General features: G+C 54.0%; 1 protein-coding gene across 1 annotated transcript in view; it reads right to left on the reverse strand.

Annotated features, from left to right (window-relative positions):
• Positions 1–7,750: 7,750 nt before the first annotated feature.
• Positions 7,751–27,500, reverse strand: part of LOC133357504 (E3 ubiquitin-protein ligase RNF13-like) — a 20,417-nt gene continuing 667 nt past the window's right edge. Inside the window, exons 2-10 of the mRNA XM_061575468.1 lie at positions 24,621–24,759; positions 22,132–22,212; positions 18,175–18,300; positions 16,365–16,452; positions 15,798–15,888; positions 15,398–15,503; positions 13,661–13,754; positions 12,659–12,739; positions 7,751–11,549 (exon numbers count right to left, since the gene is read on the reverse strand). Of these exons, the coding sequence (XP_061431452.1) occupies positions 10,747–11,549; positions 12,659–12,739; positions 13,661–13,754; positions 15,398–15,503; positions 15,798–15,888; positions 16,365–16,452; positions 18,175–18,300; positions 22,132–22,212; positions 24,621–24,737 (1,587 nt within the window). The 5' untranslated portion in view covers positions 24,738–24,759 and the 3' untranslated portion in view covers positions 7,751–10,746. The remainder of the gene's footprint in view (positions 11,550–12,658; positions 12,740–13,660; positions 13,755–15,397; positions 15,504–15,797; positions 15,889–16,364; positions 16,453–18,174; positions 18,301–22,131; positions 22,213–24,620; positions 24,760–27,500) is intronic.

Here is a 27,500-nt window from a genome sequence, read left to right on the forward strand (position 1 = left end):
AACCCGGCTACGAGCCGCGCACGGCTACCACCAACACCGCTGACGATTATCGGAACCCCATCTGGCTACCATGAGAGATTCGTTCATGAGGCGATCCACATATACAAACACAGAGACAATTTCAACCGAGAAGATGGATTCTGGCTCAGCAATCATTGGAAGGACGTAATAAACCACTTCGGATCTTAACTGATTGTGTTCACGTTTACGGTGACTCTCAGACCGCGTTCCACTCACTGGCATAACTATATATCTTGTATTCTCCGCAGGGAATGGATTATTTGCTCCGCTGCAAGTCTCCTACTACCACTCTTCCATTGACATTTTTCGTTGCTTCCTCTTAGTATCTTTCACTCGACGGTCAATGGTATAGTGTAGATTGTATAATAATAAATAGTATAAAATTGTAATGTTTAATACAATGTATAAGGCAATATATAGTATCGTAATTGTATAGTGACTACAGCAGTGTGATATACAGTAGGGTGGATAGATAATACATAGTGTAATATTACACTATGTATTATTCTTTAATGTTGGGTTTGTCTATGGCAGCATATAGTACGGGGTAGACCCGTGTGATGTAAAAGTTTAGCTGGAAGCATATTATATTTTTTGCGACGTAGAATTGTAATGTATTACTTACTGTTAGTAGCTCAGCTTATTGGAGAGTATATTTAGTATACTGATGATACTATGTAGTTTATACTTTAGTTTTTTACGTGTTTGTTTAGTTTTTTACGTGTTTGTTTAGTTACTGCAGCTACATACTATTCCTTCCCTTTATTAATGCTACCCCTATCCCCTCCCTTTGATGCTGCTAATCCTGCATAATGCACGGGCATAATATGACTTTGAAACCCCCCGCCCACCTCCTACGCATTTCACAAGTAGTACTAATCACATACCTGCATTTCCCATAAATATGCTAAATTCCTCTTGATATGCAAATTATTTTGTCAAGGCGCCCTTCCCCCCTTCCAACCCAGCTTAAATATACGCTCCAAGCGTGGTGGTGTTTCATTCAGACGCTGTCTCCCCGACAGACCTGTTCTTCACCTGAGGACGGCTGCTTGCGTTGTGGCCGAAACGTCGTGAGAATTATTTTATTATGTTTTATTTGTATTATTTTATTATTTCCCTTCGACGTGACTTTACCGAAAGAACCAAGAAGATATATAATTGTGTCGTTAAACCCGCCAGCATCCGACAACAGCCAATTTATCAGGTTCGTCACGTAGACAAAACGTGCCAATTCGTTATCAGAACAGCACTAACCGGTTGTGTGTTGGAGAGTAAACCCACTGCAACAGTCGTGTGCCGTTCGGCCCTGAACAGAACTGTTTTGGGCTACCCGGGCTACCCGGGGGATCTTTACCTTTGTTGGAGCACGTTCACGTTCCATGCCAATAACACCGCGGCCTCAACAGGTAAAGGATAGGAGACGTTTCGGGCAATGGTCCTCCTTCACAGCACGTAGGATCAGAGAGGTCACCATGGAAGGTGTGAGGATGGGCCCCGGGCTATCGATTCCCGTCGCGGGCAGCGCCGATGGTCAGTGGTAGTTGAGCTTGTCCTGGGCGTCTCATAGGTCGACTCAGCCTTAAAATTATTAGCACTCTGGCGTGGCGAGTTTGCACGTGTTGCATTCAGTGCAATGCATCCATAATTGAGGGTTTTCTTGGGTGATGTCGCGTGAATATGAATGTCGTTAAACCCTCCACCACCCGACATGGCCAATTAGTAAAGTTTGTCATGTAACACAAAACGTGACAAGTCACAATGCACGAACATACATAATTAACATACATAATAAATATACTAAATGTACATACATCACGTACATACATCATGTACATACATCATGTACATACATCATGTACATACATCATGTACATACATCATGTACATACATCACGTACATACATAATAAGCATACATAATAAATATACTAAACGTACATACATCACGTACATACATCATGTACATACATGATGTACATACATGATGTACATGCATGATGTACATACATGATGTACATACATCATGTACATACATGATGTACATACATGATGTACATACATCATGTACATACATGATGTACATACATGATGTACATACATCATGTACATACATGATGTACATACATGATGTACATACATCACGTACATACATAATGAACATACATGATGTACATTCATCATGTACATACATCACGTACATACATTCTGCTGTTGCAAAATCGATTTCACTCCAAATGGCAATGATGCCACCCCACTGGTGACGTCACAGCCACCCCACTGGTGACGTCATATCAACCCCACTGGTGACGTCACAGCCACCTCACCCGTGACGTCACAGCCACCCCAACGGTGACGTCATAGCCACCCCACCCGTTCGTCACCTCCACTCAAGAGATCGTCAATATGTGGGCTATATTTGAGCTTGGCCCTACTCTTCCTCGCTCATCAGAATATCTAATCCGTACCGACGGAATCCGATGAGCCGTAAAGCTCTTTTCCCACCCGCGCTTTACCCCCACCGCATGTGACCGTGCCGATCGATGGATCGATCGGTCGATGGATCGATCGGTCGATCGATCCATCGAGCGTGGGTGGCGTCGTTAGTGGTCAGGGTGGGATGCGGGGTCAATGAACGTGCCCACACCCGCATCGCATCAACAGCCGCACCGCATCAACAGCAGTGGGAGATGATTTCACGACACCATGTGTGCGTGCAAGGGCGATGATGGAGATGGTGGTGATGGTGGTGATGGTATTGATGTTGGTGATGATCATGGTGGTGATGATGCTGGTAATGGTGGTGCAATGGTGGTGCTGATGCTTGTAACCGTGATGATGATGGTGATGTGTTGGTGCTGCTTATGCTTGAAAGGATGATGATGCTGATGATGGTGGTGGTGATGATGCTGGTAATGGTGGTGCAATGGTGATGATAATGCTGGTAATGGTGCAATGGTGATGCTGATTCTTGGAACCATGATGATGATGGTGATGATGATGATGGTGGTGTTGTTGGTGCTGCTTATGCTTGAAAGGGTGATGATGTTGATGATGATGGTGGTGATGATGCTGGTAATGCTGGTGCAATGGTGATGCTGATTCTTGGAACCATGATGATGATGATGGTGGTGTGTTGGTGCTGCTTATGCTTGAAAGGGTGATGATGTTGATGATGGTGGTGGTGGTGATGATGATGCTGGTGATGATGGTGTTGGTGATCAGGGTGTTGGTGATGATGGTGTTGGTGATGATGATGTTGGTGATGATAATGTTGGTGATGATGGTGTGGGTGATGATGGTGTTGGTGATGATGGTGTTGGTGATGGTGTTGTTGGTGATGATGGTGTTGGTGATGATGATGTTGGTAATGATGATGGTGTTGTTGGTGATGGTGATGACGGTGTTGGTGATGATGGAGTTGGTGATTGTGATGGTGTTGATGATGGTAATAACACTGGGTGCTCAACGTATTGATGATGCCGGCAGTGATGGTGGTGATGGTAACGAAGATGCCGATTGTAATTATGGTGGTGGCGACGATGGTGGTAACGATGGTGGTGGTGCTGGCACTTCGTGATGGTAGTCATGGTGATGATGGTTGCCATGGTGAGGGTAGTGACGGTGGGTGGCGATGCTGCAGTGAAAATCTCCGCTCCATTTTGTCACTGAACGCGGTTGTGGCGTGGGTGACGATCGGGGGGGTGGGATGCGTGCACGAGACGATGATGGTGGTGATGATGATAGTGGTGGTGGTGATTATGATGGTGGTGATGATGATAGTGGTGGTGGTGATTATGGTGGTGGTGATGATGATAGTGGTGCTGGTGATTATGATGGTGGTGGTGATGATAGTGGTGGTGATGATGATGGTGGTGGTGGTGATTATGATAGTGGTGGTGATGATAGTGGTGGTGGTGATGATGGTGGTGGTGATGATGTTGGTGGTGATGATAGTGATGATGGTGGTGGTGATGATGTATTGATGATGGTGATGATGATAGTGGTGATGATGATGGTGATGATGGTGGTGATGATGGTGGTGATGGTGATGATAGTGATGATGGTGGTGGTGCTGATGATGTATGATGATGGTGATGATGATAGTGGTGATGATGATGGTGATGATAGTGGTGATGATGGTGGTAATGATGGTGGTTGATGATGGTGATGATGGTGGTGGTGATGATGACGGTGGTGATAGTGATGATGATAGTGATGATAGTGATGATGGTGGTGATGATGATGTATTGATGATGGTGATGATGATAGTGGTGATGATGATGGTGATGATAGTGGTGATGATGGTGGTGATGATGGTGGTGATGATGGTGATGATGGTGGTGGTGATGATGACGGTGGTGATAGTGATGGTGGTGATGGTGATGATGATGGTGATGATGATGGTGAACTCGTCTCACCGTTAAGATTCGTACAGCAGCCCGAGCGAGCGCCTTGCACGATCCGAGCGCGAGAGAGGAGGGAGGGAGCAGAGTGGGGAGAGGGAGGAGAGTGTAGGGATAGAGGAGTGAGGGGAGGGGGGAGAGAGTGGGGGGAGGGGAGGAGTGAGGGGAGGGGGAAGAAGTGGGGGGAGGGAGTGGGGGGAGGGGGAGGGGAAAGTGGGGGGAAGGAGGGAGGAGAGTGGGGGGAGGGAGTGGGGGGAGGGAGGAGTGGGGGGAGGGGGGAGAGAGTGGGGGGAAGGAGGGAGGAGAGTAGGGGGAGGGAGGAGAGAGTGGGGGGAGGAGGGAGAGTGGGGGGAGGGGGGGGGAGTGGGGGGAGGGGGGGAGAGAGTGGGGGGAGGGGGGAGAGAGTGGGGGGGGGAGTGGGGGGAGGGAGGGGAGTGGGTGAGGGAGGAGAGTGGGGAGAGAGAGGGAGGGGAGTGGGGGAGAGGGAGGGAGGGGGGAGAGTAGGAGGAGGGGACGCGAGCGAGGGGTGAGACACGGATAGGATGGAGGGGACGGTGGATTTGTGAGTTTCGCCGTCTCCCACGTGGGCGCAGCGACGATGATGTCAACGATGGTGAAGATATCGAGCGCAGGGCTGCGGCATGAGCAGCAGTGATGCCGGCTGCGTGGTTCCTCCTCCCAGCGGCTGACGCAGCAGAAGCAGCAGCTCAATTCTAGACTGGGAGATGTTAACTACCTCGCCTGGTATGCAGGAGGTCGTGGGTTCGATCCAGACCCTGACGCCTGCTGCTGTATATTTGTAGTTTGCGTGTCTCTCTCTCATCATCATCATCACGGTGGCTAGGAGATGTTGACTGCCTCGCCTGGTACGCAGGAGGTCGTGGGTTCGAGCCCGACCCTGACGCCTGCTGCTGCTGTATATTTGTAGTTTGCGTGTCTCTCTGGGGCCGTCCATAAATGACGTCACGCAATTTTGGACGATTTTTTGACCCCCCCCCCCCCCCCTCGTCACACGGCTTCACCAGTCAGACGCCCCCCCCTCAAATGACGTCACAAAGCTTTGCCCCCCACCCACCCCAAAAAAATAAAACATGCTTCAAATAGCTGTAAACTATTGTCATTGCAGTGCGTATTTAATGTGGCGCTGCACTCTGATGTTGTAGGAGAAAACATCAAAATGTTGATTTCATTAAGTAGAACGTGTTGTCTATATTTATTTAAAGTTGCGCATTTTTACGTGACGTCACATTTCTCAAACGCCGCCCCCCCCCCCCCCCCATCGTCACAAATGTCTGACCCCCCCCCTCCCCCCAGGTGCGTGACGTCATTTATGACCGGCCCCTCTCCCCGTGGTCGCGTGGATTTTCCTCCGGGTCCTCCGGTTTTCCTCCCTCCACGTTTGGAATCGACTTCACGCGATTTTTTCGGTTTCTGCTCTGCGTTTCCACGTGATGGCAATGGCAAGCCACTTCGTTGACCGATCATATGCGGCCAGGTTGCTTCTGAAAACGAGCCGTTAAACGTGTTATTTTATATAATAATGTTAGTACGATATTCTTTGGTTATTTCGGTAAAGTCACGTAGGTAGAAAAGTAAAATAAAACACTTTCCTGCGGAGGGAGCTGGTAGGGACGTTGGGTTGCTCGGTCAATGGCCTGCAGGGTCAACGGCGGCGTGGTGTATTCCGCAAATATGCCCGACTGTGAGGGAGGGCACAAGCCGGCGTGAGTAGGTTAAACGTTGAGTTTTATATACACTCCGCAGGCGAGATGCGTGGCCTTGTATGCTGCCAGTGCCGCGGCAAATACATTGGATACAATATCGGTGCCACGGTGGCTAGATGTTAACTACCTCGCCTGGCATGCAGGAGGTCGTGGGTTCGATGCCGACCCCGACGCCTGCTGCTGTATATTTTGAGTTTGCGTGTATCTCTCTCTCATCATCACGGTGGCTAGATGTTAACTACCTCGCCTGGTATACAGGAGGTCGTAGGTTCGATGCCGACCCCGATACCTGCTGCTGTATTTGGAGTTTCCGCGTTTCTCTCTCCCCGTGGTCGCGTGGGTTTTTCTCCGGGTCCTTCGGTTTTTCCCCTCGACATTTAGAATCAGCGTGCTTTTAGAGTGTTTGGCTGCGATACATTTCCACGTGATAAGCCATTACGTTGAGCTATTATTTGTGGCCACGTTTTGAATCGACGTCACGCGTTCAGAGTATTTGGCTGCTTACGTACTCTCACTTGATACAGCTGTCGCGCTGTGACGGTTCCACCTGAAGACGGAAGCTTGTGTTGCCTCCGAAACGTCGTGATTTTTAAATCCTTTATATTAAGTTCGCTTGCTTGCGTGCTTACGACCGTGCAAATCTTTCGGTCGTTTTTTAACCCACTTCCCGTGATCCAATCGAGCTGACATTTTCCACACAGACTCGTTGTGCGTGACAATAAATTTTCGTGAAAATTTTTTTCCAAAATTTTACACCGTTTAGGGAAAAAAAATTACATATTTAATTACCAATTGCTTAATGCTGGCAATCATCTGACCCATAGGTGGCAGCCATCTCAAGCCAGAGGACGAGAGGACTCTAGCCGCCACGCATATAAAGGATTTATAGTGAAAAACTGTTTTTACGGGTTATTTTTTTATTTTATTAATTTTTATTTACCTACGTGACTATTTTTATTAATTTCATTTTTTACATATGTGACTTTACCGAAAGCACTAATAGTATGAATCCTTGCAGTCACGAAAGCTTCAAATCTAGAACTACGTGACTTTACCGAAAAAACCTAAGAATATGAATCCTTGCAGTCACGAAAGCTTCAAATCTAGAATGCTTACGTACAAGTCCGCGCGATGATGATGATCATGACTAGCCTACTTCGCCGAGCCGTCATATGTGATAGCCGGGGTCGCTTCTGAAAGAGAGCTACGTACCAGCCTTAGCTGCTAAAATAAAAACGTCCTTTGTAGTTTGGTCGACCTCGTACCGACGAAAACTTTCGGGCAGCAACAGCAGCCGCCGCTGGCCCGTGATGAGTTTCAGCGGCTCGCCCGTGGTGGAATTCACCTCCCGTTCACCTGCCATTCACCTGCCATTCACCTCCCAATCACCTCCCATTCACCTCTCATTCACCTCCCATTCACCTCTCCTCCCCCGAGTTCTTATCACGAAACCTTCGCGCTCACTTCCGAGAACCACCAATCCACCCATCCGTTTGCACCCTCGCCGCGTGCTGCTGGTTTTTTTTTTCCCTTTTTATTCCTCCTCATTCAGGGGAGGCCTTTTCAGCCTACGCTCGGCAACCACGATACATGGGATGGCGTGGGGGGAGAGAGAAGGTGGGGGTGGCCGTGGTATTATGGATGTGGTGTGCCGGACCGTACGAAGGAGCGCCACTCGCAAACAGCCGGCGTCGCCGCCGCCTCTCTCTTCTCTCGGGTTCGGGAAAGTTTATTGGGAACCGCGAGCGTGGACAACGCGAGGGTGAACACGGACTCACCAGGGTGAACACGGACTCACCAGGGTGAACACGGACTCACCAGGGTGAGCACAGACTCACCAGGGTGAACACAGACTCACCAGGGTGAACACGGACTCACCAGGGTGAACACGGACTCACCAGGGTGAACACGGACTCACCAGGGTGAACACAGACTCACCAGGGTGAACACGGACTCACCAGGGTGAACACAGACTGACCAGGGTGAACACGGACTCACCAGGGTGAGCACAGACTGACCAGGGTGAACACAGGCTGACCAGGCTGAACACGGACTCACCAGGGTGAACACAGACTCACCAGGGTGAACACGGACTCACCAGGGTGAACACGAAGGTTGCTCGCTTGGGCTCAACCCCTGCGGTACGTCAACAACCAACCCGCGTCCGTGCGACCCACGCCAACGGATAAACGACGACAACGACGACGACGACCACGAGGCATTCCTATTTACACGAGCGACGGGCCCCCGACCGAGGCCGCGGGACGACGGCCGCAGGGACCTGCACGCCCGGCCTGATGGGCCCAAGGCGCGGGGCTACACGGGGGTATCTGAGAAGGGGCCTCCACCCAAACCCCGTTTTATTTCTTGCACCGGGGCCCACGCTAGCCGGGCGGATCCGCTCCGCGCCCCCCCCCCCCCCCACAACATACCGCCACCACCGTGTTAAACGCTCAATTTCCTTACATCACCGGAGTTGCTTCGAAGAGTTCCAGCGATTCCAGTTACGCTCGAGACGCGCGCGCGAGAGAGAGACGCCCTCCCCCTCCCTTCCCTGCCTCCCCCCTAGCGTGGGACAGAGGCCTCCGAACTCAAAACTCCTTCTCGTGACGACGGCAACGACGGCAACGACGACAACGAACCACCCCCCCCCCCCCCCGGCACCGCAATTTGAACAGAGAAGAGTGGAGGGACGGGGTAAATAGCAAGGCGGTTGCGGCCGCGGAGATCCGGCACACCCGAGGGATTCGCCGGCACCGCCAGCCCCTCGGGAAGGTGGCGGCGGCGGCGGTGACGGCAGGCCGCCCGTGCAACAATCTCAAATTAAAATGACCCGGGAATCGGCGTCGGTTCCAGCCCCCTCCCCACACCCCGAGCTGCGAACCGGCGGTCGGTGGGGCGCTGCCCAAGGCTCGGGAACCATCCCACATGCCTCCCGTGGCCTGGCGCGTAACCCCCCACACACCGCCGGCAAAGCGAACGCAGCCGGAACTCGTGACCGTTCACACGGCCCCCCCGTCACCCGCGCCGCGTCGGTCAACGGGTCTCGTTCGACCGTAACTGTGCGGGTTGGTGAGGGGTGGGTGAGGGGTGGGTGCCCCCCACCTCACGCCCGGTTCATATAGTCGCTCGCCACCGATGCCTGCGGGTATCAACCAGTGCGGAGCGCCAACCGATGCGCCACCGGCTCTCCCCCACAACTGCAAAAATGGAATATTATAATCAAGCCGTTCAAAAGCGACCGAGCGCGACGCGGTAACGACGACGACGACGACGCGTAGTAAGACATGCAAGTAAGCACAGCCCCTGCCAGCATGGCCTGCACGTGAACAGAACGGCGACCGCAATGGTACGTCATATCAGCCGCACCGTCAAGGTCGCAGCGACCGCACCAGTAAATCACGAGCAGCGAACAGGGTAGGAATAGAACTGCTTATAAGATCCGTCTCAACCAATCAGGGCACGACTGTTGTCGTGCATTTGCACCACGGGCCAATCACACGCGGTATAATTTTGGCTTTGCTCCATTTCAACACAAAATTACAATTCCTGTTAAAATTCCCATTTTCGCATCTCCACACTCACACACGGCCGAGTAGCAAACACAACGATCGCCCCCCCCTTCCCGCCTCCCCGTGGAAGCCTGCACGGGCTGTTGGGGCAAGCGCCGTTAGCAAGCACCTACGAAGACCGGCAACGTCTCACGATGGGGTGGTGTGGCCAGCACCATGCCCAGCTGGTAAGAACCGGCTTGGATAATTATCACTGACGTTGGCAGTGGCTGCTGGGAATTGAAACTCAGGCCACCAAGTTCGTAGCGCAGAGCGCAAACCCAAGCCAACGCCACTCCTTACACAGAATTACAGACGCAGACACAGACACACATCAACACGCAGAGACGCGCACACATACATACAATGCACACAGAGGAGCACACACACACAACCCCCCGTGTAGCCTGTAACAGACTGTTGGGGCAAGTGCTGTTAGCGAGCAGCACCTATGAAGGCCGGTGCAGTACATGACGGGGTGGGTGGCCAACACCACGCCCGGCCGCCTTTGTCTCCCCAGTGGCGATGTTTACACAACGCACCAGGTACTCATCTGAGGCTGAGTCGACCTAGGAGACGCCCAGGAGCGGTTCAGATAACCGTCACTGGTGGTGGCCGTGAGCGGGAATCGAACTCGGGATGCTGTGTTCGTAACGCAGGGCGCTAACCGCTGCACTACCGCTCCCCACATACACACAAGAGATGCGCACACACGCATACACGCACACACACATACAAAGACAAAGATCCCCCGTATAGCCTTAACAGACTGTAGGGTCAAGTGCTATTAGCGAGCACCTATGAAGGCCGGAATGGCACACGAGGGGGTGGGTGGCCAGCACCACGCCCGACCGCCTTTGTCTCCCCAGTGACGATGTTTACACACCGCACTAGGTACTCATTTGAGGCTGAGTCGACCTAGGGGAGGCCCTAAACCGGTTCAGATAATCGTCACTGGGTGTTTGCCGTGAGCGGGAATCGAACCCGGGTCGCCAGGTACGTAGCGCAGCACGCTAACCGCTACACTACCGCTCCCCATACACACTCACACACACACATACACACATACACACACACAACCACACACACGCAGACGCGCACACCTCACACCCCCCATCACACGTTCTGCTGCTGCTGCTGCTGCGGCTGGTCCTGCTGCCGGTCTGCGAGGGAATGCTCGTGCTTCTCCACCTGCACGGTGACCACGTCGCGAGCGCCCTGCGTCGCCGGAGCCCTGCGCTCTTCTTCGCCGGCGCCTCCCGGCAGGGCACCGCCGTCGGCGCTCGTCGGCGGCGCCGGCGCAGCGGGAGGAACGACGCCGTCGGCGCCCGCGGCCCCCCCGCCCCTCGCTCCTGTCGAACTCCGACGAGGTGGACATCGTCGACGAAGAGGTGGAGGAGGTCATGGACGACGACGACGGAGAGGCGGAGAGGACGCCGCCCACCGCCTCCGCAGCCCGACCCCGCGGGTCCTCGCGCTCGGAGGGGTCGGCGTCGGCGTCGGCGTCGCCGTGACGACGCCGCCGGTGCCGCCGCCGCCGCCGGCGCTCCTCCTGCCGCTGAGCGGCGGCCGGGGAGGGGGCACCGGGGGCCATGGAGCCGAACGAGGAGCGGCCGGAGCGCAGGAGCGGGGTGCGCTCGCCCTCCCGCGTCTCCTCCCGCCCCGAGTCGGAGGGCGACGAGGGCGACGGCGGGGACGAGTCGCTCGACGGCTCCGAGCCCGAAGAGTCGCTCTCCGGGGTGGCGGCGCCCAGCCGGCGCCGCCGCGAGGGGATCACGCGGCGCTTGCACACGGGGCACGTGCGCTTCGAGCCGGTGAGCCACGGGTCCACGCACTTGCAGTGGTACGCTGCGGGAGACAGCGCGCAGGGGGCGACGGTGTGGATGAGTGGTACGCTGTGGGTGATGGTGTGGATGGGTGGTACGCTGTGGGTGATGGTGTGAGTGTGGGTGATGGTGTGGATGGGTGACGGTGTGGGTGAATGGTACACTGTGGGTGACGGTGTGGGTGAGCGGCATGCTGATGGTGACGGTGTGGATGGGTGGTACGCTGCGGGCGACAGCGCGCGAGGGGCGACGGTGCGGGAGGCTGTGTGGGTGACGGTTCAGGAGAGTGGTACGCTGCGGGTGACGCTGTGGGTGAGTGGTACGCTGTAGGTGAGGGTGAGTGGTACATTGTGCGTGACGGTGAGTGGTACGCCGTGAGGGTGAGTGGTACGCTGTGGGTGACGGTGTGGTTGAGTGGTACGCTGTGGATGACAGTGAGGGTGAGTGGTACGCTGTGGGTGACAGTGAGGGTGAGTGGTACACTGTGGGCGACAGTGAGGGTGAGTGGTACGCTGTGGGTGACAGTGAGGGTGAGTGGTACGCTGTGGGTGACAGTGAGGGTGAGTGGTACACTGTGGGTGACGGTGTGGTTGAGTGGTACATTGTGGGTGACAGTGAGGGTGAGTGGTACGCTGTGTGTGACAGTGAGGGTGAGTGGTACGCTGTGGGTGAGGGTGAGTGGTACGCTGTGGGTGACGCTGTGGTTGAGTGGTATGCTGTGGGTGACGGTGAGGGTGAGTGGTACGCTGTGAGGGTGAGTGGTACGCTGTGGGTGACAGTGAGGGTGAGTGGTATGCTGTGGGTGACGGTGAGTGGTACGCTGTGAGGGTGAGTGGTACGCTGTGGGTGACGCTGTGGTTGAGTGGTATGCTGTGGGTGACGGTGAGGGTGAGTGGTACGCTGTGAGGGTGAGTGGTACGCTGTGGGTGACAGTGAGGGTGAGTGGTACGCTGTGGGTGACGGTGAGTGGTACGCTGTGAGGGTGAGTGGTACGCTGTGGGTGACGCTGTGGTTGAGTGGTATGCTGTGGGTGACGGTGAGGGTGAGTGGTACGCTGTGAGGGTGAGTGGTACGCTGTGGGTGACAGTGAGGGTGAGTGGTACGCCGTGGCGGGCGGGCGGGGGGGGGTACCGTGCGAGCAAGGCAGCACGCGCAGCTTGTCCCCTTCCAGGTACTCGTCCAGGCAGATGGCGCAAACCTCGTACGCGTCACCTGCACGCGAGACAAAGGTCCCCCCCTCACCGTATAGCCTCTGCGGCAAGTGCCGGCCGCTGCAATGCCCCCGGCTCCTAGCGTGCCAAGCGTGACGAGGCGGCGTCGTGTGGCCGGCACGACGCCCCGGGCCGCCCAGAACCGGTTCAGATATCCGTCGCCGCCGATGTTGGCCGCGAGTTGCACTAACCGCCGAGCCACCGCTCCCCTCGCGCGTGTGTACAAAGACAAAGATCCCCCGTGTAACGGCACCTGCCCCAACAAGACTTGTTGGGGCAAGTGCGGTTAGCGAGCACCTATGAAGGCCGACGGGGCACACGAGAGGGTGGGGTGGGGCCAGCACCGTGCCCGGCCGCCTTTGTCTCCCCGCTGCTCATGTTTACACACCACACCAAGTACTCAATCCTCAGGCTAAGTCTACCTAGGGGAGGGCCAGAAATGGTTCAAATAACCACGGCTGATGTTGGCTGTGGCCTGGAATCGAACTCGGGTAGAAGGGCTTGTTGCGCGAACCACTGCACCACCGCTCCAATCCCCAACACGCAGACGCACACAGACACACGTACACAAGCAATCGGGACACACACGCACATAACATAACCGCCGTTCACCACCAAGTGGCGGTGACGTCACCACGGCGCTTGCGCCAGGCTAGGTGCACTTTGAGACCAGGTGAAGTGTCTAAAGCCCGCTGGCAGGTGGTCACGGAACAGACCCAGGTGCCATGGGTTGACCGACCGAGATGATTGGCCGATGCACCAACAGCGCTCCCCACTGTACCAACTCTTTGTTTTATCTGCCCGGGGCTCTGCTCGTTGTTGTGAGCTGTTGCTAGTGGGCGACTGCCTCCAACTGCCCAGTAGCAGCATCCTTTACAAACACGCGCGCACACACACAGTGGCGCGCGTATGCAAGGCGCACCTTTTTTGAACTTGTGAATGGGCAGCTTCTGCAGCTGTTCCCGGGCCAAACGGTTCCTGCGCGCCCTCCTCCGGTCCCTCATCACCTTCACCACCTGCGGCGAGAGCCCACGGCGTGTTCACAACGCGCACCGTCAACGTCGTCATCGTCGTCGTCATCGTCGTCGTCGTCATCGTCGTCATCGTCGTCGTCGTCGTCATCGTCGTCATCGTCGTCGTCGTCGTCGTCGTCATCGTCGTCATCGTCGTCATCGTCGTCATCGTCGTCATCGTCGTCATCGTCGTCGTCGACATCGTTGACATCGTCGTCGACATCGTCGTCGTTGACATCAACATCGTCGTCGTCGTCGTCGTCGTCGACGTCGTCGTCATCAACATCGTCGTCGTCGACGTCGTCGTCGTCGTCGACATCGTCGTCGTCATCAACATCGTCGTCGTCATCGTCGTCGACATCGTCGTCGTCATCAACATCGTCGTCGTCGTCGACATCGTCGTCGTCGTCGACGTCGTCGTCATCAACATCGTCGTCGTCGACGTCGTCGTCATCAACATCGTCGTCGTCGTCAACATCGTCGTCATCAACATCGTCGTCATCGTCGACGTCGTCGTCATCAACATCGTCGTCATCAACATCGTCGTCGTCGTCGACGTCGTCGTCATCAACATCGTCGTCATCGTCGACGTCGTCGTCATCAACATCGTCGTCGTCAACATCGTCGTCGACGTCGTCGTCATCAACATCGTCGTCATCAACATCGTCGTCATCAACATCGTCGTCGTCGACATCGTCGTCATCAACATCGTCGTCATCAACATCGTCGTCGTCATCAACATCGTCGTCGTCGACATCGTCGTCATCAACATCGTCGTCATCAACATCGTCGTCATCAACATCGTCGTCGTCGACATCGTCGTCGTCATCAACATCGTCGTCGTCGACATCGTCGTCATCAACATCGTCGTCATCAACATCGTCGTCATCAACATCGTCGTCGTCGACATCGTCGTCGTCATCAACATCGTCGTCGTCGACATCGTCGTCATCAACATCGTCGTCATCAACATCGTCGTCGTCGACATCGTCGTCGTCATCAACATCGTCGTCGTCATCAACATCGTCGTCATCAACATCGTCGTCATCAACATCGTCGTCATCAACATCGTCGTCGTCGACATCGTCGTCATCAACATCGTCGTCGTCGTCGACATCGTCGTCGTCGTCGACATCGTCGTCGTCATCAACATCGTCGTCGTCGACATCGTCGTCATCGACATCGTCGTCATCAACATCGTCGTCATCAACATCGTCGTCATCAACATCGTCGTCGTCGACATCGTCGTCATCAACATCGTCGTCGTCGTCGACATCGTCGTCGTCGTCGACATCGTCGTCGTCATCAACATCGTCGTCGTCGACATCGTCGTCATCAACATCGTCGTCGTCGACATCGTCGTCATCAACATCGTCGTCGTCGACATCGTCGTCATCGACATCGTCGTCATCAACATCGTCGTCGTCGACATCGTCGTCGTCATCAACATCGTCGTCGTCATCAACATCGTCGTCATCAACGTCGTCGTCAACGTCGTCGGTGTGCCTACAAAGTTCTCAGCACTCGGTGCAAAACGTCACGGCGCCTTTGCCGAGCACCGCTCGGTACGACCGCCACCGCCCCCAACCCCCCACCGGAGAGGGACGACCGCCACCGGAGCCGTCACGCCGCCGCGGCTTGCGTACCAAGAACACGACGAGGAGGATGAAGCAGATGCCGACGATGACGAGGAAGGGGATGAGGTAGTACTCGAGCGGAATGGAGAAGTCCGGCGTTAGCACCACGTGGCCTCTACGCAGAGGAGGGGGGGGGGCAATCGTCAGCGAGCCGTCGCCGCTGCACACACTCTGCTCACTGCACAAGTCGCACAGACCGCTCACTGCACAGACCGCACACGCTGCACCCTGCACACGCCACATACTGCACACCGCACATGCTGCACCCTGCACATGCCACACAAACCGCTCACTGCACGCACCGCACATGCCGCTCGCCGCACACACGACATACTGCACACGCTGCACCGCTGCACATCGCTGCACAAGCAGCACACCCCGTGCCGCCAGCTCGTCCCCACGTGCTCACCCGACGTCGTACACAAACTCCTCGAGGAGGCGGTTGGCCGTGCTCTGCCCCACAAACACCGAGGGGATGTCAATCTTCTTCCAGATGTCGGCTACGGACAGACGGACGGAGGGAGGAGAGGGAGGAGAGGGGGGGGGAGGAGAGGGAGGGGGAGGAGAGGGAGGAGATGAGAGGGAGGAGAGGGAGGGAGGAGAGGGAGGGAGAAGAGGGAGGGAGAAGAGGGAGGGGGGAGGAGTGGGAGGGAGGAGAGGGAGGAAAGGGAGGGAGGAGAGGGAGGAGAGGAGAGAGGGAGGGAGGAGAGGGAGACAGGAGAGGGAGGAGAGGGAGGGAGCAGGAGAGGGAGGGAGGAGAGAGGGAGGGAGGAGAGGGAGGGAGCAGGAGAGGGAGGGAGGAGAGAGGGAGGGAGGAGAGGGAGGGAGGAGAGGGAGGGAGGAGAGGGAAAAGAGGGAGGGAGGAGAAGGAGGTAGGTTTTAACAAGGAAACTAAGACTTTGATCACAGTCACACTGGTGAGAGAGATGAGTCGGCACGTGAGGATGGCAATGAGTGCATTTCTCTCCCTTGCTACCATCACTGGTGCCCATGCTGAGCAGCTGGTTGGAGTCGACGTTGTGCACAATCGCAGCCTTGAATCCGGCCTTTTGGGCGTTCAGAACCTGGGTGCGCACACACACACACACGAACGCACGCACACACACGCACACACGCACACGGGCACACCAACAACACGGTGAGGCGCGGTTCTTGTGACCCTACCCAGGCAGACAACCAATCAGGGTCGCTGCGACGGAAGAGCGAGATTTTCCCGCTCGCACGTTCGTGCCCTTGGCCGCCGCTCGGCGACCGCCGTCGCGGCCGCTACCGGCACGTGCCGGGTAACGGAACGCACCGGCGTTTGCGAGGAGGATGTTCACTCCCTCGCCTGGTATGCGGGAGGTCGTGGGTCCGACCGCGGGCTGGAGTGTTCTCCCCACGTTGGTCACGCGGATTTTCCGTCATCGGAGCAGGAAAGGGTTTCAAGCAACGTCGAACTAAATTCGTAACGGCAGCAGGGCAACTACAGCCATCGAAATTAAACCAACTGATCGTCGGCTTTAACGACGTCAACTCCAACAATCTCTTCAACCGACCCGTTTCATTAATTCATCGTAGTGCCGATCCCCCATTGTACTAATTAATTAACCCTATCAACCAGTTAAGCCTTACCTAGAACCATAACAACATTCGAACTGCAGCGCCAATACGAAATAACGTGCCTCCATATAATTCCGGACAGCCTATTTGCAACAACGGCAAAAATAGTCACCTCACACCAATCTAAACCCGACCAATCACAAGCAATCGAGCGGCGGTGAACGGTAGTTGCTGGACCGGTTCGTCCGCACAGCAGTGTCGGGGAGCCAGATCAGGACGCTCGTTTCTTACGCCCGGGCCCTTGCCGATAACCCGACGATGCTGGGCGTAACCTCCGGCGTATGAAAAATGTGGCCCGCTCTTCAACATTCAACCCTCCAACAACCCCCCCCACCAGTCCCCCGGCATCTTCGCTGACAAAATCGATTGCCGTGTTTTCCCCCCGTGACGCGACGGCTTGCTGCTTTTCATTGGCTCCGTCGCGGGGTGGTGAGAGGGTTATTATAATACCTACCCAACACCGTGACCCAAAAGCAACCGATGACGAAATCGGTCCGAGACTGGACTAAGATTCTCCAGCGCCGCCGTCGAGGTGGCCCGAGACCACGGGTAATGAGTTCCAACCCCGGTTCGGGCGACACTGGCGCCCACAAAAGGCCGGATGGAACGCCCAAAAGGCCGGATGGAAGGCTGTGACTGTGCACAAGGCCGACTCCAGCCTGCTGCTCTGCATGGGCACACACCGGTGATGGAAGCGTAGCGACGCCAACACACCTTGTGACTTTTCTAAGAGCCTTCATTCAGACACAGCACTAACGACACCCGCGGGCCTCTGGTTCTTGAGGCTTGAGCTCCGTCTCTTCTCGAACGTCCCACCCCTCCTCCTTGTGCCGTTCCCTTTCATACCTCCCAAGCCCCCCTCTCTCTCTGGAAGCTTCCATCACCCCCACTCCCTTCGTCCTATCCTGACCCTTCCCCACCAACGGCTCTCAACCGTCCTTCTGCGGTCCGCCCCTCTGCTCGCGCCCGCCCTTTGCACCTTTAAAATCTTTCCTCAAATCCCTCTCAATCTTGCCTCCCGACCAATCACAGCGGGAGGCCTTGGCCTACTCCCCGATTGGTCGTCTGACCCGACGCTTGTTGTCAGGTGAGCGGGCTGTTGTCCCGCTCATGACCGTGGTAAACAGGCCTGGGCGGGCACCTCGCCCACCACCACCACCACCGCCGCCGCCAGCACCGCTCACCTTCACGTCAAAGTTGCAGTCGTATCGCCTGATGAGCACGATGAAGGTGGAGGCGGCGGTGCTGTTGTGCGGCGGAGGAGCGATGGGCTGGCAGGCGTTGGCCGGCCTGGCGTAGACCAGGTAGCCCTGCGGCGGGGGAGAGAGGCGATGAGCGCCACGGCACCACCGCGCGTTGCGGCACAGCCACGGCCGAGGGGGGTGGTGGGGCCGTTTCACCGGACCGCACCGGCACGCCGAGAGCTCGCGGGCAGCGGAGAGCGGCAATCAAAAAAATCCATCGTCGTACTGTACTGCTGCGCCAACGTCGATGCCCCACCGCCGCCTTCACTAACCCGCAATGTCTTCTTGGTTCTTTCGGTAAAGTCCCGTAGAAGGGAAATAATAAAATAATAAAAATAAAACAGAATAAAATAATTCTCACGACGTTTCGGCCACAACGCAAGCAGCCGTCCTCAGGTGAAGACCAGGTCTGTCGGGGAGACAGCTTGCGTTGTGGCCGAAACGTCGTGAGAATTATTTTATGATGTTTTATTTTTATTATTTTATTATTCCCTTCTACGTGACTTTACCGAAAGAACCAAGAAGATGAATCCCTGCAGTCACGAAAGCTTTAAGTCGAAATTTAACCCGCAATGCTCGACGTGGTGATGCATGGGAGAAGGCCCTCCTACAGCAACGAATTGCCACAAGGGCTGCACAGGCAATGCGTGCCACGTCAGTGTTCGTCCGTGCGCGTGTGTGCGCGTGTTCGTCCGTGAGCACGAGTGCGGAGCAGTAGCGGTTAGCACGCTGCACTAGACCCAGCGATCCGAGTTCGATTGCCGCTCCCGACCAACACCAGTGACGATTATATGAACCGGTCCTGGTCCACCCCTAGGTCGACTCAGCCTCAAATGAGTACCTGGCGGTGTGCAAACATCGCCACTAGGGAGACAAAGGCGGCCAGGCATGGTGTTGGCTACCTACCCCCTCGTGTGCCGTTCCACCCTTCATAGTTGCTCGCTAACAGCACTTGCCCTAACAGTCTGTTCAGGCTATTTGGGGGATCTTTGTCTTTGCCTCTGTGTGTGCGATCGTGCACTTGGTTGAGATGGCGATTATCGTCCTTCCGTGAGCTCCTGCCAGCAAGCCTGCAACAATTCACATGGCCTCAGAGTGCACCTAGCCTGGCACAAGCGCCGTAGTGATGTCACCGCCACTGAGCGGCGATAGGTGGTTGTTGTGCGCGTGCGTGTCTCTGCGTGCGTGTCTCCGCGTGCGTGTCTCTGCGTGCGTGTCTCTGCGTGCGTGTCTCTGCGTGCGTGTCTCTGCGTGGATGTATCTACGCGTGTGAACGTGGAGAGTGGTGGCGCAGTGGTCGGTGCAGTGCGCTACGAACCCGGCGACCTGGGTTCAAACCCCTTTGACGACCAACAACAGTGACAGCGAATATTTGAACTGGTCCAGGTCGACTCAGCCTTAAACGAGCACCTGGTGCAGTGTCTTTAGGAGACAAAGGTAGCCGGGCAAAATGCTGGCCACGCGCCCCATCGTGTGCCACACGTTGGCCTTAGTAGGTGCTCGCCAACAGCACTTGCCACAAGTCTGTCGTGGGCTACACGGGGACCTTTGTCTGTCTGCGCGTGGCGGCAAGAAAGCAGAAGGCAGCTCTCGGACGATTGTTGGGATCCGGCCAAAGCGGTCAGTCACGGTCACGTGCCGGGCAAGCCGCGAGGGTGCTGATCTTAAAGGTGCATTGAAAAATGTTGATACTCCGACTGATGCTCCTGCTGTTGTGGAGTGACTCATGCAACCAGCGATGGCTGCAAAGTTTGGTGGTACATGTTGTTTACGCCGTTTATTGTGAAAATTCGGTCACAGTTCCCATGACCACTGTTTCCTTGCTTTTATGGCTTTCTTTTGGTGATTTTCGATAAGTTTTTTGGTTTGGCCATGTTTGTATGTTGTAGTAGTTAGACTGATGGCCTTAATCTAAGTTGTCTTGTGGTTGTTGTTGTTTGACTTGCATCCCATTGGGATTTTTGCACATTTTTGTGTACGGTGCTTTTTCTGCAATATTTTACTGTCCTTTCTTGGATTTTCTGTTTGCACTCAGTCACATATTCACTTTAAGGTGTTTTTTGTTCATGTTTTTGTTTGTTGCGGTTGCACCCGATTCAAGAGCCGAATGGCTCACAGGGCTTGTGCCTAATAAATGAACTTGAAACTTGAAGGGGGGGCATCGTGGCACACAAACCACGTGACGCGGCACCCTGGGAGGTTGCCGCCTTCTAAAAAAACACGCGCGTCTCTCGGTTCCTCTCCCACACACCGACTGCCACGTGGTCTCGCCTTCAAAACTCCTGCCAGCAGCAGCGGAAGCGCTGCAACCGCGGCAAACCCCGAAGACGCTTGCAGACGCGCTGCTGCGGCCGTATGGGAACGCGCTTCCTTCCGATGTCGGGAAGACAGTGGGAGCCATGCACTTTTAAATCGTCGTCTCGATTCACAAACTCGTTTCTTGTAAACTGCTTGTTGTTGTTGTTGTTGCTTTTAGTTTGTCGTCCTTCCCCCACCCCGCACCTCCGATTAGCACGGTCAGCTACGTACGCTGCGAAATAAGTTCAACGTGCGTACGTACGGCCCTGCAGGATGAGGCCCTCCCCCCACGGCGGCTTTACGAGGTTCACACGGGGATTATTTGACCACGCGTGGCCACGTCGGGCAAATGCGGGGGTTGCTGCCGGCGGACGGTGCGTGCACGTAGGGGGCACAGAAGTACAGCACAACGTTGGATTGTTTTTGTTGGCAGCGGTGCCCTCTGCTCGCCACGCTGGTGCATGACGGACAACCACGCAAGCTCTGGCCAGGCTCAACACGACTTAGCTTCCACGCTCCGAGATTTGCTCGTTAAGGCGCTCAAAAGTGAATCCACTTAAAATTCGGAGCGTTGTGCCAGCAGTAGGCGGTTGGCGTGGCTGTTAAGCACTGCGACCAGCGGGGGTTTTGTGTACGCATCACATGACTCCCCATGTGACTGGTCAGATATGCCAAGCGCTCATCCATTCACGCGCGCACAAAAAAAACAGAGACAAAGATCCCCCGTGTAGCCTCAACGGACTGTTGGGGCAAGTGCTGTTAGCGAGGAGCACTTATGAAGGCCGGCACGGCACAAGTGGGGGTGGGTGGCCAGCATCACGCCCGACCGCCTTTGTCTCCCCAGTCGCGATGTTTACTACACCGGGTCAGATAACCATCACTGGTGTTGGTCGTGAGCGGTAATCGAAGCCGGGTCACCGGGTTTGTAGCGCAGCGCGCTAATCGCTACACCACCGCTCCCCACGCGCACACACACACACACACACGTGACACGGTCACAAGAACGTTTAGTAACTCACCATTTCTATATGAACATTACAGTTTCTAGCCCCCCTTTGTCCATTCAAACGACACAGAAAGTGGGAATGAACGAACGCTGTCCATCCGATTCTCATTCTGTCTGCATGGCGGGTAAATACGATCCAGTGTGAATGACAGAATTTTTTATAAATCTGCCGTATTGCGAGGTCACGGTACCGGAATTGTAAACATCGTGGGTTTGCTCCATAACACACAACCGGTGTGGCCTCACGTCGTAACCAATTGGCACGTTTTGTTTACGCGACCAACGTTGCCGATTGGCCGTGTCGAGTTGGTGGCGGGTTTAACGCATTTACATTTACGCGATCTCACCCAAAATGAAAAAGGACGATATTGGTCGCGAAAGGACCTACTGCGTGTCAAACTGTACAAAGTTGCGTTGCTATTAGGGACTCCAGAAGAAGACGGGACACATTCATCAAAGCGCCCTTGCCGGGCAAACGCTTCCGTGGACAAACGCGAATTGCGGAACACGTTACAGAGTCGCGCGCATAGCCCGCGGTTTATTCCTGGCGGGCAGGCGCCGGGGGGGGGGGGGAGGGGGGGGGGAAGTGTTACCTTGAGCCCTTCCTTGGGCAGCTGGTAGCCAAACATCGCGGGCATGTCGTCAAAGGCCATGGTGCGGTTGTCCCAGCCGACCTGCGCGCAAGGTGGGGGGGCGGGGGACGGGCGGTGAACCCCCGACGGCTCATGTCACACGCCTCTCTTCACGACCACAAAACCTCACGATCGCCGCCTCCCCCCCCCCTCCGACCCCCACTAAGAAACGAGCGGCGTAAAAGCGTCGGTGCGAGAAACTCGGTGATTCGTAACGCCGTCCCCCCCTCTCGTCGTTCATCGCCGCGGCCTCGACTTCCGTGTTTGTATTGGCGCGGGAATGCCTCCACCACTCGCCAAAGGCGTTCTTACGCCCACAAAAGCCAGCGACGCACCAACACCGCCTCAAAGGAGTGGTTGTCAACCTTGATTTGAAGCTTTCACGTGACTGCGGGAATCCATACTCTTTGGTTCTTTCGGTAGTCACGTGACTTTACCGAAAGAACCAAAGAGAATGGTTGTCAACCCTCACGTTGGCTACCTGTGTATCCGTCTTGTTTAATGTTGTTTCATCCGAGTGCTAACCCCCCCCCACCCCCAACCCTTGCCTGACCCGACATGGTTCTGAGAAACACATTTTATGAATAATGAACATCAATATTGTAGCCGATTGTCCATTTCGTGAGGTATATCCTAACCTAGCGAAGTAACTGCAAGCGAATAAAAAAATATAAATATCTACGTGCGCTCTGCACGCGGGACATAATTTGTTGGAGCTCGCTGGTTACGCTTGAAAAACCCCGCATTGTGTACAATCATTGAGTTTTAAAAGATCTCTTATAACGTGCTAGGTTACCAAGTGGATTTAAAATGCATCGTAGCAGAGGTCGCAATCGGGTACCCGATACCCGTACCCTACCCGATAACCGGCTACCCGCACCAGGGTCGCCGTTTGCGACCCTGGTGCGGCCGGGTACGGGTAGCCACACGTGACTCACCCCAACCAATGAGTGAGAAGGCCGCGAGTCACTGGTGAGTCACCGTTTGTCACTCATTTCCCAACGTCTTGTCTCTTCTCATAATTCAAGTTCCTAGAATCAACCCACCCGCGCCTGCAACATGGCTTCATCCCAGAGGTCGCAATCAGGTACCCGTCCCGAACCCTACACGATACCCGGCTACCCGTACCCAGCCGGGTATTGGGTAGGGTACAGGTACCTCTGCATCGTAGTCATTTTACATTGGCACATTCATACGTGATTATTCACCATTGATATAATTTCACACATTGATAAACCGCCTCACGTACCGCCTGGGACATTTCCACGTACCCCCAGGGGTCCGCGTACCTCCCCCGGTTGAGAGCCACTTGCCCTCAAGGGCTGGGGCTTCCCCGGGAGAGCTTAAAAACCTCGTATTGTGCGTGGCAGTAACGGTAAAGAGACAGCCACAGCAGCAAGAGGGGTCCCGGTTTGTAGAAGGTGAGACCTCAGTTATCGAAGTCTTTGAATGAGGCGCGTCCGAGTAAAGATGACTGGGCCCCGACTTCACAACTCGTGCTACGGCTGCCTCTGAAATGGCCCCGTATTATACATCTGTAAACAAGAGCTTTATAGCTCCTCGGATTCCTCCAGTAATAAATAAAGATGCTGATTCTGAAAAGCTGCCACTGGACAAAGCTTTTCTACAGGGGCCTCCCTCTGTAGCAAAACCACCCAGGGGTGAGTAGCGATGCGTGCAACTCTCCCGCGTGCTTTCGGCTTGTACGGCGTGCTGATCAATTCGATTATTTTGCGGTAATAATATGTCCGCGTTATAAGCCACTTTGTTGAGCTATCGCTTGTGGCCAGGTCACTTCTGAAAGAGAGCTGTGGGTCTCATTCATGGTTGTGCCGTTTAATGCGTGGGTTTACGCAGTAACTGTTACTAATCATAATAGATTTTTGGGTATGGCCGCAATATCCAATTATGAATTCTGGTTTCCAATCCATATGCATGTCGCGCCTGTGACTGAACCTGGGCTTTCATGTGTAGCGAGATGATGGTCTCGGCACGGTCACTGGTGACTTGCATTAGAGACCTGTAGAATTACATAGAAATCTTGTGAACGGCACGGAGACCCATCGACTCGCGTAGACCAAGGTGCGATTAAACCTGGTTCTCAAGCGGAGCGAGTTAATGATCTCAGCCTGGTAACCAACGACTGCACCAAAAAAAGTTATTAAAATTAGTTTTGCGCTTAAGCTACATTCGAGCTCTAAGAATTAAAAATATCGGGTTGACTGTCACACAAAGAACATCACTCTCAGTGACAGAATGGGTGAGAAAGTGGCTACCCGCTATTTGATGGCTCAGAAATCACTTGAACGGATCTCAAAGGTAGCTCTGGTATATCCGCTTCCGCGGGATGTTCTCCAACACAAAGGGTGATGGGACGCAACGCGATTGCTTCAAAACAGATTTTTCGCGACCGTGCCGAAACGTTGAGAGAGAGCGAGAGAGACACCCACAGCCACAACGTCGCCGCTCGTCTTGGGCAGCGTAAGAATCAGGGCGAGCAGCGCGGCGGAGCACAGGGGGAGCGACATCAGGCCCAGCGGAGCCCGCGCCGCAGTCAGGCCAGACATCACGACGCCGGATGAACGCACCCTGCCAACACACACAAAACGACAAAGACAAAGATCACTCACCCCTCCTCAAAGCCTTAACAGACGTTTTGGGGCAATTAGCTGCGAGCGAGTAGCAGCACCAATTAAGGCCGGCATGGCACACGAGGGGGTGGGTGGCCAGCACCACGCCCCGGCTGCCTTTGTCTCCCCAGTGGCGTTGTTTACACAACGCACCAGGCAATCATTTGAGGCTGAGTCGACCTAGGGGGAAGGCCGAGGACCGGTTCCGATAATCGTCACTGGCACTGGCCGTAAGCGGGAATCGAACTTGGGTCACTGTGTTCGTAGTGCAGCGAGCAAACCACGAAACTACCAGACACACCCACCCACATTATTGTATGTGTCCTGTAATCAATTAAGTTAGGAGCATTGTTAGCTGAAATTAGTCAAATTGTGATGTGAATTGGGCATGACCCGATTACAAGGTCTGGCACCCCCCCCCCCTCTCTATTTAAGACACACAGAGGCATTGAGTCTCTGTGTGTCCATGTTGTGTGCGGCTCTCTCTGCTTGTGTGTCTGTGTGTCTCCGTGTCTGTATTTTGTCTCTCTCTCAAATTTAGTTCTACCTGATGACGGTTGCTTGTGTTGCAATCGAAATGTCGTATTCTATTATTTAATTTATTTTCTTTCTATGCGACTTTAACGAAAGAACCAAAGAGTAATTCCTGCAGTCACGAAAACTTCAAATCAGGTTTAAAGATACGTGACTTGCACTGCACGGGGCCAGTAACAAATGTGTTTGCAGTAAGGTGTTGTGTGTATGCAGGGCGACTCATTTATATCATCATGGAGGTCCCATGATGTAGCTGCTCACCTCAAACTCTCAATGTTCCTGATAGTGGCATTGTCTTTGTGCTGTTCGCCTTTTGGCGTCCTCTGGTCTAACACTGTTTGAGACGAGGCTCTAAAGAAAGCTGTTTCTGGTGTGGACCAATCAGTTTTAAAAAACAATGTATCATTTTCTCCCAGAGCATGTTTTTTGTTTGCATATTCACCACAACTATATATATGGTTAACACAGACATGATTCCTTGCAAAAGTTTTCAGTTTAGTATTTTAAAATTTTAACACCTTTCTATATTTGAAGTTTTCGTGACTGCAAGGATCCATACTCTTGGTTCTTTCGGTAAAGTCACGTAGGTAAAGAAAATACAAAATAAAATAATCACGACGTTTCGATTGCAACACAAGCAATCATCATCAGGTGTGACAACCACAGCAAGAAAGCGATTCGATTAGCTGTGATTTCTTGTCCCATTGTGGTTCATTCTAGATTCAAATCTAGAATTCTAGATTCAAATATAGAATGAACCACCTCTATGGGGAGGGATTCCACTTATCTGTTAGAGCTTTTAACAGATTGTTAACAAGAGTAGGTTTTATGCCAGAAAGCGTAAAACCTATTCTTACGACCCATTTAGTCACCACACTGTAGACATCAGCGCAAAAACAACATTCTTGAGAGTCTTTGCATACTACCCCTTCCAGTCTCAATACCTCCAAATAAACACGTTAACTTCCTCCCCGTGTAAGATGCGGGGCCCACCGCTCTCACATTCTTCTTGTCGGGAAGAAGGCAACACGGGCTCATTGTCGTTGCGTGGTTTGTGCCACAACACGATGTTTGTGAAATGTGAGGTGCACCAATTGCATTCGATCAACCCAGCGTGTAAGATGAGAGAGCGTTATAAACAAAGCATGCCGCAGATCGATATAAAACACACACTCTAAAGAAATATGCTCGCAATATGAATACACTGGAGATTGAATTGCGTGAGTCACTTGATGTGGGCAAAGTGAGTCTAGGTCTCTGGCACTATTCAATCAGACAATCTCTGGGTGTTGGTTTTTTCCCAGATTCGCATTCCTTTGCAAATTCCCGCTTCTTTAGCTGAACAGTTTTGAAATATGAAGGGATGCCACTTCTTAAGCTTCGTGGAAGTGTAAGGTTTTGGTTTTCTAGTTTAGGGAGTTTGGCTTTATGGGGTTGGCTTCGAGGTTAAGTTTTATGTGGTTATGGTTTAGGGTTTTGGGATTAAAGATTAATAGATTAGGATTGACGGAGTAAGGGTTACGGTTTATGGTCAGGGTTTAGATTAATGCTTTAAGGTTTGGAGGTCAAAGGTTAGGGTTTAGGCCGACAGGTTAGGGTTTAGGCCAGCATATTAGGGTTTAGGCCGGCAGGTTAGGGTTTAGGCCAGCATATTAGGGTTTAGGCCAGCATATTAGGGTTTGGGCCGGCAGGTTAGGGTTTAGGCCAGCATATTAGGGTTTAGGCCTGCAGATTAGGGTTTGGGCCGGCAGGTTAGGGTTTAGGCCAGCATATTAGGGTTTAGGCCTGCAGGTTAGGGTTTAAGCTGGCAGGTTAGGGTTTAGGCCATCACGTTAGGGTGTATGGCTTAGGGAGACGAGTCGCAGTGACTTTCTTTCTTACCACGCCTCGCATGAGCCCGGCTACCCTGAGTTCAATTCCCGGCTCGCATCAGTGGCGAGACACACATGAACAGGCCCTGGGTAACCCACCCCCATTCCCCATCCCTGCTTTGTCCAGTGTGGCTAAGTATGGTCAAACAACCCCCGTAACGAGACAAATTAGTCTGCGATATGCCCATGCGTAGTCGTTTCCGCGTCTGCCTCTCGGTGTGCCCCTCGAAAGTTATCACTCAAGTAACGTCTCAGAATCAGTGCGAAAGGCGCAGACGTGCAGATGCAAACACCA

The sequence above is a fragment of the Lethenteron reissneri genome, chromosome 58, assembly GCF_015708825.2.
Source record: "Lethenteron reissneri isolate LAM-NWPU_2019-01 chromosome 58, ASM1570882v1, whole genome shotgun sequence".
Lineage (NCBI taxonomy): Eukaryota > Metazoa > Chordata > Hyperoartia > Petromyzontiformes > Petromyzontidae > Lethenteron > Lethenteron reissneri.